The sequence below is a fragment of the Mesocricetus auratus genome, unplaced genomic scaffold (assembly GCF_017639785.1).
Source record: "Mesocricetus auratus isolate SY011 unplaced genomic scaffold, BCM_Maur_2.0 Super-Scaffold_100691, whole genome shotgun sequence".
NCBI classification, from domain to species: Eukaryota; Metazoa; Chordata; class Mammalia; order Rodentia; family Cricetidae; genus Mesocricetus; species Mesocricetus auratus.
Window position 1 is genome coordinate 12015906 of NW_024429267.1, and position 20389 is coordinate 12036294.

General features: G+C 34.8%; 1 protein-coding gene across 6 annotated transcripts in view; it reads left to right on the forward strand.

Moving 5' to 3' along the window:
- The window catches only part of Znf280d (zinc finger protein 280D), an 81642-nt gene that overhangs the window by 20466 nt on the left and 40787 nt on the right, over positions 1-20389 (forward strand). For all 6 annotated transcript variants that reach the window (XM_013116098.3, XM_013116097.3, XM_013116100.3 and 3 more), the window contains 4 exons: positions 6624-6741; positions 10516-10683; positions 11088-11197; positions 18278-18501. In XM_013116098.3, coding sequence (XP_012971552.1) covers positions 6624-6741; positions 10516-10683; positions 11088-11197; positions 18278-18501 — 620 coding nt within the window. The remainder of the gene's footprint in view (positions 1-6623; positions 6742-10515; positions 10684-11087; positions 11198-18277; positions 18502-20389) is intronic.

Below are 20389 nucleotides of genomic sequence, written 5' to 3' on the forward strand. Positions count from 1 at the left end.
GATGATTGTCTTTAGGAAAAGTATTAGCATCATTAGCAAGCTTAAAATATCTGCTGCATTTTAATTGAACACATTTTTACTAAAAATAATGGCTGACAAGCTGTGGTATATTATTTCTTCATATCATTATTGTCATAAACAATATGCCTTAAAACAACATACATTAATTATGTTATAGTCTTATAGTTTCTGTTGGTAGGAGGCAGATGGTAGCTTAACTGGATCCTCTTCTTTAGGGTCTAATAGAACTACCATTCAAATTGTGGTCCTCAAAGTAGTCTTATCATAAGCATTACTGGGGAAGTATCTTCCAGGTTCACATAGATGTTGGTAGCATTTGGCTTCCTAAGTGGTTGTCAGACTGCATTTCAGTGTCCTTTTGGGTTTTGGCTCATTCCTTGCTACCTGGGTCTTCCCAAAGTGACAGCTTGCCTCCTGAAAGTAAGGGTATGTTCTTTTGTCGTCGTTGGTGGTGGTGGTGAGTGTTTTGTTTGCTTTTAGTCAGCTTTTCTCTGTGTAGTCCTGGCTGTTCTGGAGCTCACTCTATAGATCAGACTGGCCTCGAGCTCAGAGACTTGATTGCCTCTGCCTCTCGAGTGCTGGGACTACTGACCAAGATGAGTTTTTTTTTGTTTGTTTGTTTGTTTTTGTTATTTCTTTTTGTTTTTGGTTTAACGAGACCTGGTTTTGGAGGCTGTTGGTCCAGCCTGGCCTCGAACTCACAGAGATCCGCCTGCCTCTGCCTCCCGAGTGCTGGGATTAAAGGAGTGTGTCACCACTGCCAGGCAGACCAAGATGATTTTAATTAGTCTTTTTTTTAAATTAGTCTTAAGAAACAATTATTTTCATAAAATATTATATACCTTGCCTTTTTTTTTTTGTTTTTGTTTTTGGTTTTTTTGAGACAGGGTCTCTGTATTGTTTTGGAGGCTGTCCTGGAACTCTCTCTGTAGACCAGGCTGGCCTGGAACTCACAGAGATCCTCCTGCCTCTGCCTTCCCAGCACTGGGATTAAGGCGCGCACCACCAATGCCCAGCTATACCTTGCCATTTTAACTGTGCTTTTTTTTTTTTTTTTTTTTTTTTAAGAATCAAGTCAGCTCTCCTAGCCATATTAACAGGAAGGGAATCATGCAGCATATTAATATCAGAAGATGGTATCATGGAGTCCACGTTAGGATGTAGTTATTCAGACCTCAGATTTCTGGTACAGATTTCTTCAATATTGAACAGAGTGTGCCTGCTACTTCATCACTTTATGGAAAACAGCTGATAGTAGTGTTTTCTTACCAATGATAAATGAAGTCCGAGCTGTCAAGCAAAAAATTAAAATGTTGGAAATCTTTAATTTGCCATTTTGATCTTGACAGCTTTTTAATATTCTATGGCTTTTCTTGATGGGTGGTATAAATAAATGGATTTTTTGATGATGTGTAGTGAACTTTTTCATTATTTAAGATAGTTCAATGAAGACTGGAGAGATGGCTCAGTGGTTAAGAGCACTGGCTGCTCTTCCAGAGGACCCAGGTTCAATTCCCAGCCTCCACATGGCAGCTCAAAACTGTAACTTTATTTCCAGGGAATCTGAAACTCTAAACCAGTGTACATAAAATAAATAAATAAATAAAAAAAGATAATTCAATGAAACCAATAGTTTGTAAAAAACCAAAAAAAAAATATGTGTTAATGAAAGGTCTGAATAAAAGATCTATTTAAGGTATACTATGGGTTAATAATTCTAATGGGACAGGGTATCAGAAGAAGTTCACAGATTCCATAGTGATACACCTTTAAGAAAGTACTACCTGATGAGTTTTGGTAGAATCCACACTACTGAAATGCTCCTTCTCTCAATTGCATATTGTCATGAGTCCATATTCTCTTGAGAATTTAGCTTAGTTACTAGAGAAGAGAACTTGCCTAGTACACACAAAGATCTGGGCTCAAGCACATACAACAATTTCAGGCTAACTTGGGATACTGGAGACCCTGGCTTCCAAAATGAAAATGAAAATGAAAATTGCGAAGATACAAAGTAATACTTTTATGAAGTAACGTTTAGTGTATTTCTGTTTTAATTTCTAGTTTGATAAGTGTCTACAGATTTTACCAATGTAAAAAAGTGTTTTGGGGTTTAGTTTTTTTTTTTTTTTAACATTTTTTAGATTTATTCATTTAGTCTGTATGACTGCAGGCCAGAAGAGGGCGCCAGATCTCATTACAGATGGTTGTGAGCCACCATGTGGTTGCTGGGAATTGAACTCAGGTCCTCTGGAAGAACAACCAATGCTCTTAACCACTCCAGCTCCAGGTTTAGTTATTTTTAAGTATGTAAGATCATCTTGATGCTGGAAAGCTAGGTGAGCACTGCCTTAGTGAATAGTAAATCTCTTTAAAATATTTCTTCTCCTGTAAGGTTCCAAAGACTTGTTCATGTTTAAAAAAATACAGTAAACGTTACAATTAACTCTTCTCTTATACTTAAACATTAGTTGTTTTCCGTTTAGAGGAAAAAACTGGAGAAGGAAAAGTTGACTAATACAGTTAAATACACAAATCTCCCAGTCTCAGGAAGAAAGTACCAAAGATGGTATCTTAGTTTTTGTAAAAGTTCCAAATTAGAATCTTTTCAATTAAGAATATTTTATGTCTGTGGACATAAAACACCTCAGTTAATAGTTTGTGATCCTGGAATCTTGTTGGAAAAGAGCAGATTTGCCAGTTGGTTTCTGTGAGAGCCTTGAAATCATAAATTGAAATCTCAGTTGTCTGAGTGGTCAAACTAAAAGTCATAGCCTTGTGTTCTGGAATAAATTGTCTTATTTTAAAGGCTTTCCCCATGAATGTTTAGTAAATTATTATTTTTATAAGTTTTTAATTTAATAAATTATAAGTAAGTTTAACATTTTATGCCATTTTTGGTTTAATTTTTCATGGAATATCTTTGTACGTTAATACTTTTTTCAGGCAGGGATGGAATATATTACTCTTAACATTGATAAAATCAGTATGAGGTGTGACTAATGAGTATAAATTACTTCATTTAATTTTAGCTTTTTGAGATAGAGTTTCTCTGTGTGTGTTCTAGTCATTTTGTAGACCAGGCTGACCTTGAACTCACAGAGATCTGCCTGCATCAGCCTCCTCAGTGTTGGGATTAAAGGTATGCACCCCCCCCCCTTACTCTCTGTATGAATTTTATGTCTTCACTTAGACTTGGCTTATAGTTTCATCACTATCATTAACAAATGATGCAGTTTTGAGAGACTTCCTCAACCATAGCTAACTTGAGCCTATTTATCTATATAATGGGAAAGAATATTAGGTCTTCATTAATACTACTTTGATAACTAATTGATACAAGTGAATTAATATTTACAGTGGCATTTTAGTTTGAAAAGTTAAGTGGTTAAATATACGTTAGTCATCCTAATTCTATTGTAGTATCTATATCTACTCTTATAAATTCTGTTTGAAAATTCTTTTTAGCTAGTTATTTGTTGACTAATGGGCTGCCTTCTTTGTAATACTAAGGGTGCTTAATAAGTTACTTTTTAGGGATGCGTTTAATATGATCAGCTTTACTATATAAAGTTAACATATTAACGTTACTATAGTTTTGGTTTTTTGTTGTTGTTGTTTTTGGTTTTTCGAGACAGAGTTTCTCTGTGACTTTGGAGGCTGTCCTGGAACTAGCTACTATAGTTTTGTTAATGAGAGATCTGTTTTTTTTCCCCTTTTGTTTTTGACAGTGTAAGTAAATATTTGAAATTACAAATGTTTGAAGAAAGTTTTTACTTCAATAAAGTAAGATTGTACTTGTTACTGTTAAGTTTTGGAATTAATGATTTTTTTTTTCTTTATACTGTCTTAAGATTGAGATGCTCATGCCAGCTTCAAATTCTAAGTGGTGCTGCTTGGGATTATAAAATGTTCCTATGATCGCAAAACAAATGTCAGTAAAATTGGTAATCAAATGAAATTCTTAGTTTTCCTGTAATTTATAAGCACAAAAACAAAACCTAATGTTTTTACGATAAACATATCTGAGGGGGATTTAGTAAAGGAAGAAGAGTTTATTAATAAAGTGCACATACACTCACTTTATTAATAAACTCAATTGTGCAGGTTAGCACTATTACTTTTTCCTTGTTGAGGAACATGTCCAACTTTTTGAAAACTTGATAGTGAAGATTGTATGATAACTCATATTTTAGCTTTTTTCCATTATTGAAAATATAGGGTTTAATTTTTGACTATTAAAAATAATTCTCTATTAAGGTTTACCATAAATTCTTGAAAGTAGAATAGAGGGTCCTTTAGAGACATTGATAGTTACTTTTAAGGTTTATGCAAAGTAATACCAAAATATAACCTAGAGTTTGCCAGTAGTGAATAGTTCCTTCTTTTAACTTTATTAAAATTAATATTAGTCTCATAGAAAAGGTAGTAGAGTTTCCTATTTTTTCTCATCCAGCTTCCATCTTATCTGTTTGTTATAACTAACAATGTTAACCATACTTCAGATTCATCATTAGAATGTGACCAAATTTTCTACTGATGTCCTTAGACCTTGTTTATGATTCCACCTTGCAGTTATTCTTAACATTTTCATAGTTTTTATTTTATTTTATTTTATTTTCCAGTTTAAATTTAGATAAGAAACAAGGTTGCTTCACAAGTCAGTTCCAGGTCCCTCTCCCTTTCCCTCCCCCATTTTCATAGTTTTTAAAGTTACACTTTTCTACTCATGACTCTGACAGCTAAACATTGTGAGTTAGTTTTAGTAGACATTTTTTTTAAATGCCAGTAAAATTTTTAAATATTTTTATTTGTATCTTTCTAGTAAATTTTAAAAGGGGTATATCACCTGGGCGGTGGTGGCGCACGCCTTTAATCCCAGCACTCGAGAGGCAGAGGCAGGCGGATCTCTGTGAGTTCGAGGCCAGGCTGGACCGACAGCCTCCAGAACAATACAGAGAAACCCTGTCTCGAAAAACCAAAAAAAAAAAAAAAAGAGGAGTATATCGAATATATTTGTCTTTATTGTTTTGTTTCTGAATTAGTATATATCCTTTTACTTTTTTGTTTAAAATAGCCCTTTTTTTTGAGACAAGGTTACCCAGGCAGTCCTTCAGCTTGCTATGTAGATAAGTACACATGGAGACGACTACTACTACTACTACTACTTCTTCTCCTTCCTCCTTCCTCCTTCCTCCTTTCTCCTTTCTCCTTTCTCCTCCCTCCTCCTCCTCCTCCTCCTCCTCCTCCTCCTCCTCCTCCTCCTCCTCCTCCTCCTCCTCCTCCTCCTCCTCCTCCTCCTCCTCCTCCTCCTCTTCTTCTTCTTCTTCTTCTTCTTCTTTTTCTCCTTTCTCCTTTCTCCTTTCTTTCTTCTTCTTAATGCCTGCCCTTAGCTTGGCTTATTTCTACCCAGCCTTGCTATTGACCAATCAGGTGTTTTAGACAGGCAAAGTAACACAGCTTCAGAGTTAAACAAATGCAACATTAAACAAATGTTCCACAGCATAAACAAATGGAACACATTTTAAAATAATATTCTACAACACTATAGGTCTCTTGGAGAAGGCCCATTGGCTGAGGTTTTTTTTTTTTTTTTTTTTTTTTTTGGTTTTTCAAGACAGGGTTTCTCTATATTGTTTTGGAGGCTGTCCTGGAACTCACTCTGTAGACCAGGCTGTCCTGGAACTCACAGAGATCTGCCTGCCTCTGCCTCCCGAGTGCTGGGATTAAGGGCATGCACCACCAACACCCGGCTGGCTGAGGTATTTTTTATCAACAGCTTCTATCCTAACCCCTTTCTGATTATAACTGTTATTTCATTCTATGGCCCAAGTTGCTTTGGTTTTTGCCTTAAGACATTCAGCATTCTTTGGCTTAGGATAGGTTTCTGAAGGCCAACTAGAAAAGTAAGGAAATGTTTCTTTATGACTATATAGTTACGAAGTTCTCCAAAACATGGTTTGAAAATTCATTTTATATAAAAAAAATTTTACAGTGATATTTGGGAATAGGATATAGGAATTACTGAAGCTATCCGGGCAGTGGTGGCGCACAACTTTAATCTCAGCACTTGAGAGGCAGAGGCAGGCAGATCTCTGAGACTTACAGGACAGCTAATGCTGTTACACAGAGAAACGCTGTCTCAAAAACAACAAAAAAAGTTTCTGAAGCTTTTAGTTTTTTTACATTCATGTCACTGTGCTGTCATTTTCCTCTCTGTTTATGCAGTTTTTTATGTTATTTACTTCTTGATGATAATGTTACAATTTTAGAACCTCTAAGAATCTATTGATCTTATGTATACAAAGTAAGTTTGCATTTCTTTTACTTTGAAAACACTGGATTAGAATTTGCTCCCCATATTAGGTGATCAGTTTCAGCTGGCCAGACAGGAAGAAATGAGCTCTGTTAGTTTGCTTTCAATTTTGATAGTTGATATTATTGTGCAACTGGTAATTTTGTGTTTTTTTAACTTACTGAATCATCAAAGGTTTTCATCCTAATGATACAGTTACGCCATTAAATTGTTTTTATACCTATGTTTAAAAAAATAGTTATAATTATGTCCAGTATATGTAATATTCTTTCTTCAAATTTAACAGGGTTATGTAACAAACTCTTCACCAGTTCTGTGTAACAACTCCTCAGAGTTACTGTTTGACTTGACCCAGGATACAGGATTATCACATTACCCAGGGACACCAGCACTTTCTATTGCAGGTTAGTGTCGTTACTTTTTTTCCTTAAAATAGTTAACAGAAACTTAATGATAATAATATTGAATTAACTTTCTGTTTTGAAACCCATATCTTTGTGTGAAAGTGTTTGTATATTGTAATATGGACTGCTGTAAATAGTTTTTAAGTGTCTTTCTGAGGCAGTTTTGTGTACAGTACTCCTAAACCGCATTGTGCTCTTTTTTTCCCCCTATGAATCCAACCTTATACATGCTTTAAAAAACATCAGTGAATTAGAGAAGGCTTCAGTTAGTATAAACATTGTTAAGAAAAATTAGTTTCCGTGGGCACCAGTATAAGAAAGTATTTGGTTGTAATTGAATTCTTAATTAGGTTAGTGTCTTTCTAGTTCAATAAGTGATTTCAGTATGTAGTTAAGTATGATTTTATGGTGCTCTAAAGTGGCCACAATAAAGAAATAGTTTTTGGACTAATGAGGTGACTCAGCAGGCAAAGGCACTTGCTTCTAAACACAATGACCTGAGTTCCATCCCTGGGCCCCACACCATGGGACGAGAGAACTGGACTCCTGGCAAGTTGTCGTGACCTCCACACGTGTGCTGTGGCATGTATGTATCTACCATACCCTCCTTTTCCCTCCCTCCTCTCATAATGAAAGGCGATTTGAAGAAGTAGTTCTTGAATGTGTTGGTATACACCTATAATCTCAGCATTTGAGAGGCTGTGGCAGAGGATTATTGTCAGATTGAGGTCAGCCTGAACTATGTAATGATTTCAAGGCCTTCTTAAGCTACATAGTGGGACTGTGTCTCAAAAACAGGCAGCAGATATTACTGACTTAGACATAGTAAAAAAGATCTTTAGAGGAGTAATGAAATTTACCTATTGAAGATTTACAGTTCTTTTAGTACATATGATATGTATTCTTCATTAATTTAAAGTATATTAACATTCCATGAAAGAATTTTGTCTTTGTGAAAATTCCTCATAGTTAAGGCAAGTTAATTCTTGAATACTATCAATTTGTATTTATTCAGGTATTTTAACTAAGATGTACAAGATGTTTTGGAATGTTTAGATTGTTTAATAAAATAATGAGGTGTTTACCAGACTTTCCTGCACTTTTTTTCATAATAGGACTTAAAGTGCTTTTCCATTTTAAAAATACCTTATTGATAAACACGTCTCTGAATGTCACTTACATACATAGTTTACTAAAATGTTTACTAATATCTTGTTAATAAAATAGGTACAAGCGAAAAGAAACGGAGAAAAAATATTTGTATTAAATCTGGCATTAGGAAGCTCATAGACTTTACTCATAGGAAAAGTCTGCAGTCTTGAAACTTCTGGGAAGAAAGAACCAGTAAAGACTCCTATTCTCCCTCTCAGCTTTCTACTACAGTGAGTGAAACTTCATTAAGTGGGATAACTAGGAAGTTGTAGGTTTGAACCTCTGGTTAAGAATGTTTAGTTTTTATCAGATCAACTGACCTCTGCATACTTGGATTTTTCCTAGTAAGAGATGGGGCTATTCATTTTTCTTGTGTAATCCATTCAGTTCTCCACACGTGGAGCAAGGCACCTGAAGATAACATTTTGACTCTGCTGTAGTTCACATAGGGCTTTTTAGATGCCCAAACAACATAAGTGAAATGTGAAAATACACTTGTAATGTTCAAAGGACTTGATAACAAATAGAATCATTCAGTGTTTATCTTTCAGTAGCATGATTTATTGACAGACTACTGTCTGTGTAGATTATGGGGTTTTGAGTTTGAAAGAAAGTAGGATTTTTACTGGCAAAACTAGAATTGTTTGGAGGTAGAGAATAGTACAAGCCTAACAAAACAGATAAAGGGTCAGAATTTAAAACACATGCAAGACCAATTGATATGGCTCAGTTGGTAAAAGCATTTGCTTGCAAGTCTGACACCTTGAGTTTGATCCCTGGAGCCTACATGGTGGAAGGAAAGAACAGACAAATTGTTCTGGATTTCACTCAAATACTATGGCTTGTGCACACCCTCACTCATGCACACAGATAAATAAATAAAAATTTAAAAGATTGGAATGAATGCAGAGTGGTTTTATTTAATGTTGAGATTTCTCATGATAAATCCTTACATTGAAGAAGTCAACTTTTACCATCTAGTCTATTTTATAATTAGTTAATAATTAAAAATGCTACCATCCATTTGTTTTTCAACTAACATAAACATATTAATATAATTATACTACCAGATATCTTTTTCATGTATCTGCAGTGTCTTTCTCTGATCATTATTACTTTGTTTTAAAAGATCAAACAGTGAAATGAACTAGTCTAATATCCTTATTTTCTTGGCATGTTTGTCCTCATTAAAAATAATGATAGGCAGATCTTTTGGAATAATTTTACCCTTTAAAGCAAGTTAAGGTATAAAGTGTTTTGTTAGTAATTATAATTGCTATTTGTTATTTTTTTCTGTATACCCAGTATTTTAAGGTTTATGAATTGACCTTAAAAAACTGTAAAATAAGGTATCATAACTTATTTTATGGAAACGATGACTCAGAGAAACTGACAATCTGGGTTCAAATCTAAGTTATCTGATTTAAGTGCCTGGAATATTTCTAACATTTATTGTTTCTATATTTAGTGTACAGATGATACTATTTAATGTGCAGGTTGGGAATTCTTTGTACAAAGTACATTATGTGTTATTTAAAAAAAAAAGACTTTGGCTTAGTTATAGTCTAACTGTCTCTCTTTTGCTTATACTATAAGGTTTAATCCTTTAGCTTTGTGGTGACTTTTCAAGTGGAAAATTATTTTTAAGAACGAAATCTCTATGTAAATAAAGATTCATAGAGAAATCTAGTAAATGGAAGAATTTTTTGTTTATTTTTAGTCAGACACTCCTTAATATATTCCATAAAATGGGTACAACTCCTTCTCTTATGCCCTTTCATTTGAGTAAGATATGATTCAGGAGTAGAAGTTTCTACTTTGTACATACCAGTAAGTGTGTAATGTCAGCTATAAAGCACTTTGTTAGGTGGGAAAGAGCTAATAACACATTAGGCATTTTAAGTAGTTACAAAATAGCTTGGCATTGTGGTGTACACTTTTAATCCCGGCACTGGGGAGGCAGAGGCAGTCAGGTCTGAATCCCTGAATTCATGGCCAGTCAGGTCTACAGAGTGAGTTCCAGGACATCCAGGGCTGGCTGCACAGAGGAACGCTGTCTTGAGAAAAATTTTTAGAATCTATAACTGGTGCAAATTATTGTGTGTGTGTTCATGTGGGGTGTGTGTATGTGTGTAGTACAAACTTAAATGTATTAAGCATGTAAAGATTATTGGTTCTTAGGAACTTCAAAATATCTTTCTTCAGTTCTAATGTTTTTTTTCAAGCCATTGAGAATATTCTTCCATAGAAGGTAATTTCACAAATTGATTGAGTAACTGCAGTCCTTAATACGTTTCTATGCTATTTCCTCATACTCTCTTAAGTTTGTATCATTTGTTTGCTTGTTTTGAGACAGGGTCTTACTATGTAGCTCTACCTGGCTTGGAACTGGTTAGGTAGATCAGGCTGGCTTCAAATTCACAGAGCTCTGCCTACCTCTGCCTCCCAAGTACTAGGATTAAATGTGTGTGCCACTGTGCCCAGCAATATCATTTAATTTTTATCATTGCTATAACATAGTTCAATTATATATTTTAGTTCTCACACATTTAGACTTAAGTAGTTATGAGCAGTGTTTTATAATATTTTAAAATCTTTTTCCCATTATTTAAATCATTTTAGGTTTGAATGAAAGTTCATTTACATCAAAACGTCCTTTTTCTGACATAAGCAGTGTTAACTCAAAAAAACCTAAACCCAATGACAATATTTCTGGAGCAGATGACTCTTCTGTACTCTCTTCAGAAAAGCCTCCATCAGTGTCATCTCTGCAGGTGACGCCATTGCAAGGTAAATGAGAATGCAATTTCTGTAATAGTTAAAAGATAAGTTTTATAGATTGTTACAAGTTGAGAAAACTAATAGTGGTCATTTAAAATAGAAAGCGCTGGATTTTGGGGCTGGAGAGAAGGCTTATTGGTCAAGAGCATTTAAAATTCTAGCAGAGAACCTGGGTTTGATCCCCAGCACACATATTGAGTGGCTTACAACTACCAGCTAACACCAACTCCAGAGGACCTGACATTTTCTTCTGGCCCCATGACCACCAACACAAATGTGACGTGTGTGTGTGTGTGTGTGTGTGTGTGTGTGTGGTGTGTGTGTTCACTCATTAGTAATTACAAATAATTCATGAAAAACAAAACCTGAAAAGTGATACATTTTGTTTTAATATTGATCTGAATTTATTTTAGGTGCAAATTGCTCATCAAATCAATCTAAAAATGGAACAACTTTTCCAAGAGCATGTCCTAAGTGTAATATTCACTTCAACCTTTTGGATCCTCTGAAAAAGCACATGACGGTAAAATTTTTTTCAAAATCTAATTTAAAAAAGATTGAAAATCTCTAAAAATATTAATGACTGATTTTTAGTAAATAATGGTTTGTCTTAACAAGTAAGGTATATCCATAGTGCTTAGGTAAAAACTTATATTCAAAATGATTTTCTATAAGATAGTGAAATTTGACTGAGCATTGGTGGTGCACGCCTTTAATCCCAGCACTTTCAAGGCAGAGGCAGGTGAATATCTATGAGTTTGAGGCCAGCCTGGTTTACAGGACAGTCAGCTACACAAAAAACCCTGTTGCAAAAAAAACAAAACAAAACAAAACAAAAAACAAGCAACATAAAAAAGGTAGTATGAAATTCTTTAGTTCATATTTCTATAATATTTGCTCATTGTATCCTGATTTTAAACACAATATATTGATTAAATCATTTTCAGACTTATAAAACTTATAAGTTTTATCTTTTTATTACTTAAATTCTATAGTGTACATATATGCTAATGTGTGTTTTCTGCATTAGTTGATATAAGGTATGCATATTAATTGTCAGTAATCAGACATAAATTTCAAATGCTCATGTTTTTTCATATTGTTTTGATAAAGTCCAGAATATAGTTTGTACAATTATTATAAATTAGTTTAAAAGTTTTTATTGGGGTAGGAAGCTTTTTGGTTTAAGATTTTAAGAAAATTTCAAAGTATTTATGTAGTGTGAAGTTTAACACAGTCCTTCAAATATTAGCTTTTACTATGCTCTGCTGTACTTTTATCAAAATGTTCTGTAACCTTGTTCCTACTATAAATGGCACAAAGCCAGAAGATAAGAAAAACAGCAATATAGAGTACAAAAGGAAGAGAATAAAAGAAAAGAAATAGGTTTTGCTCTTTCAGTGACTGACAATTTTTAATTCATATTTTCAAAAACAATAATAGGAGGAACTCCATAAAAACTGGCAGTTTTATGGAGAAAGGGGAGACATTTTTGTCAGTGGTGTGGCCTGGTTAAGTTGCCTGTACTTCTCCAAATAACCCTTCATTCATAAAAGTAATCATAATCAAACTTCCTGAGCTAAAACAAAGAAAAAAGGAAGCTGAAGACGAGGATTTAGTATTTATTGGGAGCAGGCAGAGTAGTAACAAGAACAAGAGAGGGTAATGAGGGTTTGAATGTGATCAAAATACATTATGTACAGATATGAAAATGTTGTAGTGAAACCCATGTTTATGAATAATTAATATAGACAGAAAAACTTAAAAAAATTCCAAACCTAGCCTCTTTATTCAGAATTGTATTTAATTTATACTATTTCCAGCTCCCAGAGTGTAGCTTTGAGAATTGTGCTTTGTGCTTTGCTCATACAGGAAAGGTATCCTGTTCAAGTGACTTCCACTTTCTTTATAAGTTTTGGTAAGACTTAATGATGGTTTGTATGTTTGACATTAGAGATCGAGGGGCAAAAGGCAGTACATTTGACTCATTTTTAGACTAAGTGTTGTAATCATACTATTCATAAAAAGTCTATACAGGGACGGAAGTGAGGAATCTGGCCCCGATTCCTATCTGCCTGATTCATAAAGTGACTCTCAAAGAAAATAACTTCATATTAGTTTACTTTATGTACTGTCTGGTTTTCTTTTTGTGTTATCATGACCAAAAGTAATGTAAACAGAAAAGGATTTATGCTAGCTTACCGTTAGCCTATCTTTAAGGGAAGTCAGGGCAGGAACTCAAGGTGGGAACCTAGAGACAGGAATTGAAGCAGAGACCTTGGAAGACTGCTGCTTACTGGCTTGCCTCTTATGGCTTGCTCAGCTGGCTCTCTTAAACAACACAGGTCTACTTGCACAGGTACGGCACTGTCCCTAGTAGGCTAGGCCCTCCCACATGAGTCATTACACAAAATTGCCTCAGACTCATCTACCGTCCAGTGTAGGCATTTTCTCAATTGAGGTTCCCTTTTCACAGATGACTCTAGTTTGTTTCAAGTTTGCAGAAAACTAATCAGGACACTTCTGCACTAGGAAAGATTGGTGACCTCTGTCCTAAATGTGGTTTTATATCTTCTAGCATTATTTATGATTACTTTTTTTGGAAATTGCCAAAATGCCATGTAATAGTCAAATAGTAGAACCCCATAGCATTTTATGAAAGTAGCATAATTCATATAATGTGAATATGTGTTTTATTCTTGTGTATATTCTTTATTTCATAATGGATATATATAGTCATCAAATCTAGGAAGGGTAACTCTAAAACCACAAGGCAATTTTTTTAGGGACAGAAAAACTAATATTACATGCTGTAAAAAATAAAAAATTATCTCAGAAGTTGAAACATTTTATTTGAGGCTGAGGAGATTATAGAAGAAGGGGACTGAAAAGTTTACAGTTAGTACTACTGTGTTATACAGTTAGATGGGAAGGAAGTTCTTATATTGTATTGGAACATAACATGGTAGGATGAATATAATCAAAAGCAACATATTGTATACCAAAAAGAGGAAAGGCTTTTGAATGTGTTAATAAAGAAATGATAAAAGTAAAGGTAATGGGTATAATAATTACTGTTATTTAATCATTATTCAATGTAAAAATGAGTCAAAAAATCATGCATAATGTTGGGCCCCGGCCGGGCGTTAGTGGCGCACGCCTTTAATCCCAGCACTTGGGAGGCAGAGGCAGGTGGATCTCTGAGTGTTCGAGGCCAGCCTGGTCTACAAGAGCTAGTTCCAGGACAGCCTCAAAGCCACAGAGAAACACTGTCTCGAAAAACCAAAAAAAAAAAAAAAAAAAAAAAAAAAAAACAATGTTGGGCCCCAGCCTTCATGAAGTCTCTGTGAGTTTCTTGTCAGCCAATAACCACAGGTACATCTTGTTTTCTAGTCCTGGCTTACAGCCCTGGCCTTGCCCCACTGGCATCAACCTCTAATTATGAAAACACAAACTCTTAACACCTGGAGTTTCTCCACTGTGCTGTAAATCTGTGTATAAGGCTGCTTCCTCCTTGCAGTAAACATTCTCTTAGCACAAATGGCTGGACGTCTTGTCTTTCATTTAAATCTTCAGGCTTTGCCCTATACATTATACTTGCTCGTGACGCACAGCATAACTTTATAAAAATTCCAATTCTAGTACCCATTTCAAAAAAAGGTTTAGGGGCTGAAGAGAGATACATCAGTGGTTAAAGCACTTCTCTTGCAGAGGACCTAGATTTAGGTCCCATCACCCACATGGCTGCTCATAACTACACGTGACTCAAGTCCTATAAAGGAGCCTGACACTCTAGTCTGACGTGTGACCTTGAAGGGAACTACACACATATGTACATATATAAATGCAGGCATGCATACACATGAAATAAAACAAATCTTTTAATAATATAAGCTACAGGTACTTTTAAGTTTCTTGCTTGGCAAGAATGAAATGTAGATGGTATGTGATAATTAGTCAAACTGCAGCTACAACATTGAAGGTATTTAATATTTATGGAATGGCTTAACTCATAAAAATAAGGGATAAGTGAAAGATTGTAGAACAGGGCTTAGAGCCAAAATGATTTTATGGCTAAACAAACTTGTTCAGTTGATTTCAGATCCTACTTTTGTTGTACCCTCCATATCTTACTATCTTTAATAAATCCAAAATCTAAACTTAATCCTTGCTTTTCAAGTTGTTCTTGCCTTTTGAATGTTTTAGGATATTTTGTTATTCCCCAATACCAATTCCCTACTCCTTTCACTATTACCTTGTCTACTTTACTTGTTATTGTTTTTCATCTGTTCCCCAGAGGGACTAAATGTACAATATTATTGAACAGTTACTGTGAACAAGGACTTTGTGTTAATTTTAGAACTCTGATTTTGTCTTTTCTTGTGATAGAAAATATAACATCAAGTAGTTTATAGTCTCTTCTATATATCTTAATCTACAAGTATGTTAGTGTAACCATTAACTTTCATAAATATTAAAATATACATTTTTGGAGAACATAACCCTTGTACCATACCTTTCCGTAAGTCATTTCATAGGTTCGGAAGAGAATCACATACCAAGTATAATATGGAGTAGCTTCTATTGAAAGCCAGATCTAACATTTAGGGTATAATGTTAACCCATTATTAATTTGAAGACTCGCATTAAAAATGTTTGTAAGTTCCAGTTTTTCCTGTGATTTTTTTTTTCTATCCCCACAGGAAGGTTTTAAATAAGGGATAGTGCTTTGTCAAAGTAATGCCATTGATATACATACACAATACATACCTTTTAAGTAATTTCCTTGTTCAAGTCTCCCTCCTGACACCTGTGTTTCTGTGATTGAATCCAGGGTTTTAGCATGCTTGGCAAATTCTCTACCACTGACCTGCAGCCATTGCTTTCAAGTGATTTTTCTATAGTAGGGTAGGTTGGCTCCATCCCATGCTTTTTTTTCCTTAAAATTAAAAGTAGCATTGTTTCTATTAGTCTTATAAAAGTCCTTAGAAATAGCTTGTCTTTCCTAGTTTTGAGTTCATGTATGTTAACATATTCCTCAGGAAAATTTTAGAAATAAGGCTGGACCTTTAATACCAGCACTCAGAAGCAGAGGCAAGCAAACCTTTGTGAGATCAAGGCCAGACTGGTCTACTTAGCAGATTGCCAGCCAGCTCTGTCTCAAAAAAAAAAAAAAATTAATTAATTAAAAAATACAGAAACATAAATAACAATCTTTCTTACCTCTCGTTTTATATTTAAAAAAATGGGATGGAGTGGGGTTGTGGTTCCATTCCATCACAGGGAAAAAGCACATCTTATTAGGACATACTTATGCTTAAGGACAAGATCTCACTATTTAGCCCTGGCTGACCTGGAGCTCACTAAGTAGACCAGGCTTACCTTGAACTTACAGAAATTCACCTGCCTCTGCCCCCTATGTGCTGGGATTAAAGATGTGAGCCACAATGTCCAACTAATACACTTATTTTAATTTAATAAATAAAAGTTACATTCCTCTTTTATGAGTCAGGTTTTTTTTTCAGTATTTTTCCTGTTTCCTAGATATATTTAGAATGTTATTTGATGTTTTTACTTTTGTGAGTTTAGAAATTGAGAAGTTGTCTGTGATGATAGTAGAAGCAATCTGTTCCTTACAGGAGGACCTAATCTCTAGAACCCACATTTAAAATGGTGTTCATGCTCTAATACCAAGCTAGGTGGCTGCTGCTTGGAGAACGGCAGCAAACTTGTTGTCTTGCCTGCATATACATATACATGTAGTTTCATTCACACACCCATATGTGCACACCTGCATGTACATAAACACACAGAGAGTATAAAGGAAACTTGACAGTGAAATGAAGTAGAATGATGCCACCTTGCAGAAAATTCTGTTGATCTGTCTTTTATCACAGACCTGGCTCCTCATGATATACTGAGTGTTTCCATGAATGATAATGATCTAAAGACTCACATGTGACAGAAAAGGAAATGATTGTTGTATCCACAGCATAGAATAATTGTGTTAAGATTTTCAGATGCTGACTTAATAGCATACTTAAGAAGCATTTATATTATAAAAGAATTACCTGTGTTTCTTGCTAAAAAAGAAAAAAAACTAAAAACACTTATTAGGCTTCTTCCTATAGGTGGTCTGAAATAATTCCAGGAATTACCATATATATATAAATTTATTAGGGTTTTTGGTTTTTTGTTTGCTTGTTTTGTGTAACCCAGGCTGTCGTGGAGTTCACTTTGTAGACCATGCTGACCTGGAACTCAGTGATCTGCCTGCCCCTGCTGGGATTAAAGGCATGCACCACCACATGGCAGGAATTGCCATTTTAATGAGCATTTCTAGATTTTGTGAGACAGATTTTTCTAGGTTTGCTCTGGAAGAAAAACTTACGAAAAAGCCCTACAACTAAAAATTACGTACAATAAACAAATTACTTATATCTTTACTTTAAAAGTGCATAAATGGGGGCCTAGGTCCTCCCACAAATGATGTGATGGACTTTGATGGTCCACTGTGGAGGGCCTCACTATCCTTGGGGAGTGTGTGGGGGTTGGGTTGGGGGGGGTCAGTGGGAAGCATGGGAGGATGGGAGTGGGAGGGAATGGGGAAACTGATATGTAAATAAGAGTGCTTCTAAAATAAAAAAATAAAATATAAAAAAGTGCATATGTGGAAAATTTCATGTTACAACCAATTTATGTGACAACTATTTTATTACTGAGAAGTATTTTCTTCAAATATTTAAGCACTCTTGATTCCAAGGTGTCCCAGATACTTTACTTTCTGGTACTGTGAATCTAGTGAATCTAGGGAATGGCAGTTTAGCTGTGTAAAAGTCTAATTTTACCTAGCTTAGGAAGTTGTAGCTTTTTTGTGTTTGTTTGTTTGTTTGTTTTTGGTATTTCGAGACAGGTTTTCTCTTTGTATCCTTGGCTGTTCTGGAACTCACTTTGTAGACCAGGCTGGCCTCTGCTTCCTAAGTGCTGGGATTAAAGGTGTGCACCACCACCAGCAGGAAGTTTCCATATAACCTGATAGATACATCAAAACATGTAACACTAATCTTCCTCATGTACTGTTGACAGGTTAAGAATGATTTTTGGTTAAGAAACAAATGACTATTAAATATGTATATAAGCAGCCAAATTGCATGGGAAAAGTTTAGAATCTATAGCCAAGTCCTAGTCTTAAGGTTTTTTTTCATCTCTTTTTAAATTTTTGTTTTGTTAAGATAATGTTTATGGGCTGGCGAGATGGCTCAGCTGTTAAAGGTGCTTGCCGCCAAACCTGACGACTTGAGTTTGATCCCTGGAACCCACATGGTGGAAGGAAAGAACCGACGTTCGCAGGTTGTCCTCTGACCTCCACAAGTGCACTATGGCACTCACACTCCCATACATAACATATTCGCTAAACAAATAATCTATTTTTAAAAAGATATTTACTTTTCTAAGCTTTTTTGAATATTCACCACAGACTTTCACTATTTCTTCCAGATATCTTACCAAGCATAGTTTTATGTGGTTTAACCTTAGATGAAAACATAAATTTTTTTTGCTATTATTCTGTAATAAATAAGGCATCTTTTTTTTCCTTTTCTAGTATTGTTGTCCAGACATGATAAATAACTTTTTGGGGTTGAATAAAATAGAAATATCAAATACAGCAAATGAAGCTAAGACTCTTGATTCAGAGAAAGGAAAATTGATCATGTTAGTTAATGACTTTTATTATGGAAAACATGAAGGAGATGTCCAGGAAGAACAGAAGACTCATACAACCTTTAAGTGCTTCAGTTGTTTGAAAGTTCTCAAAAATAATATTAGGTATGTAAATATGTATTTTTTTTTATCTAATGAAACTTGAAATACTAAAGATGTAACCATTGTGTCTTTATCATACACTGTCTTGCTATTCTAGGTAAGCAATTTCAGTATTTTCTCCTTTGTTGTATTTTCAGATTCTTCTCTTAAATCTCCTTTTCCTTTCATATGGCTTAAGAAAGGACAAAGATGCCAGGTGTTGGTGGCGCACACCCTTAATCCCAGCACTCAGGAGGCAGAGGCAGGCGGATCTCTGTGAGTTTGAGGCCAGCCTGGTCTACAGAGCAAGTTCCAGGACAGCCTCTAAAGCAATACAGAGAAACCCGGTCTCAAAAAACTAAAAGAAAGAAAGGACAAAGATTATTTTAATTTGGAGCAAAATGAACTTATTAATATTCTGGGAATTTTGTTGTGTAGTTTTAATTTTCTGATGTCTCTGACTAGTATAATTTCTTTACAATGCAAGTAGTTCTCTAAAAGATCCCAAATTGACTTCTTCACTACTAATACTATTTGTTCAAATCTACTTTATATCTATCACCTTTATAATATATATATATATCTTATGGCAATTGTGATCTTTTTGGAGATTTACTAATTTCTAAAGACATATTTTGTTTAATTTTAAAATTTAAGTAAAAATTAGATTATCTCATTCTTAATGGAATTTTAAAAATTTATATACAAATATTTTAGATTTTAGGAATCTTTGAGTGGCATATGATATAAAAATACCACCCATGGGGCTGGAAAGATGGCTCAGAGGTTAAGAGCACTGGCTGTTCTAACAGAGGTCCTCAGCTCAATTCTCAGCAACCATCTTCTGGCCTGAAGGATACGTGCAGTGCAGACAGAACAATGTATATATAATAAATAAATCTTAAAAAACAAAACAAAACAACAACAACAACAACAAAAACCACCTATGGGTGTTGGAGAGATTGCTCAGTGGTTAAAAGTGCTGATTGCTCTTCCAGAGGACCTGGGTTCAATTCCCAGTACACCACATAGTGGCTCACAATTGTCTGTAATTCCATCCAGTTCCAGGAAACCCGATATTCATAGTAAAATACCAGTGTAGATAAAATAAGAATAAATTTTATGAAATATCACCTATGTCACTTGTGGTGGTGCGCGCCCAGCACTCAGGAGGCAGAGGCAGGTGGATCTCTGTGAGTCGAAGCCAGCGTGGTCTACAGAATGAGTTCTTGGACAGCTAGGGCTGCACAGAGAAACCTCATCTCAAAAAACCAAAACAAAACATTGTATACACCAACAGTTGCAGAGTTCATTCATTTTTCTGTCATCTGTGGCTTTCTGTTGTTATGATAATACTTTGTACATTCCCCAATAACTTTAAGAGCTAGTGGTCCCTGTTGTCCAACAGGGAAATTGTGCTTTGGATGTAATACTGAAGCAGTATTAAAGTGGACCTCCACCACTTAGTTCCATATTCTTACCATTACAAGATTCAGTTTGTGATAGAGTGTAAAGTGTATAAGTGTGATTCACTGTTTTTATTCCCTGTTAAATGGGATATATACTGTAATTCATTTTAGCAAAAGTGTTTTTATCTTTTAAGATTAGCCCATTTAATATTCAACATGAAAAGTGACTTTCTAGTAATTATTTCAGGACATTAGTTTCATGTATTTATATTATTAGAATATTTAGAATATCTAGTAACATATAAAAACTGAACCAGAAAACTATTGCTTGAGAAATGTAACCTTAATGGTAAATACCTCATGACCAAAGGAATTAAATATGTAGTATTTTACCCCAATTTTTTTTTTCTTCAGTAAAATCTGGGAAAGTGAAGTGGATTTTTGGTATTTTGCTTTGTTTTTGAGATAAAATCTTGCTGTATAGTCCTGGTAGGCACCATACT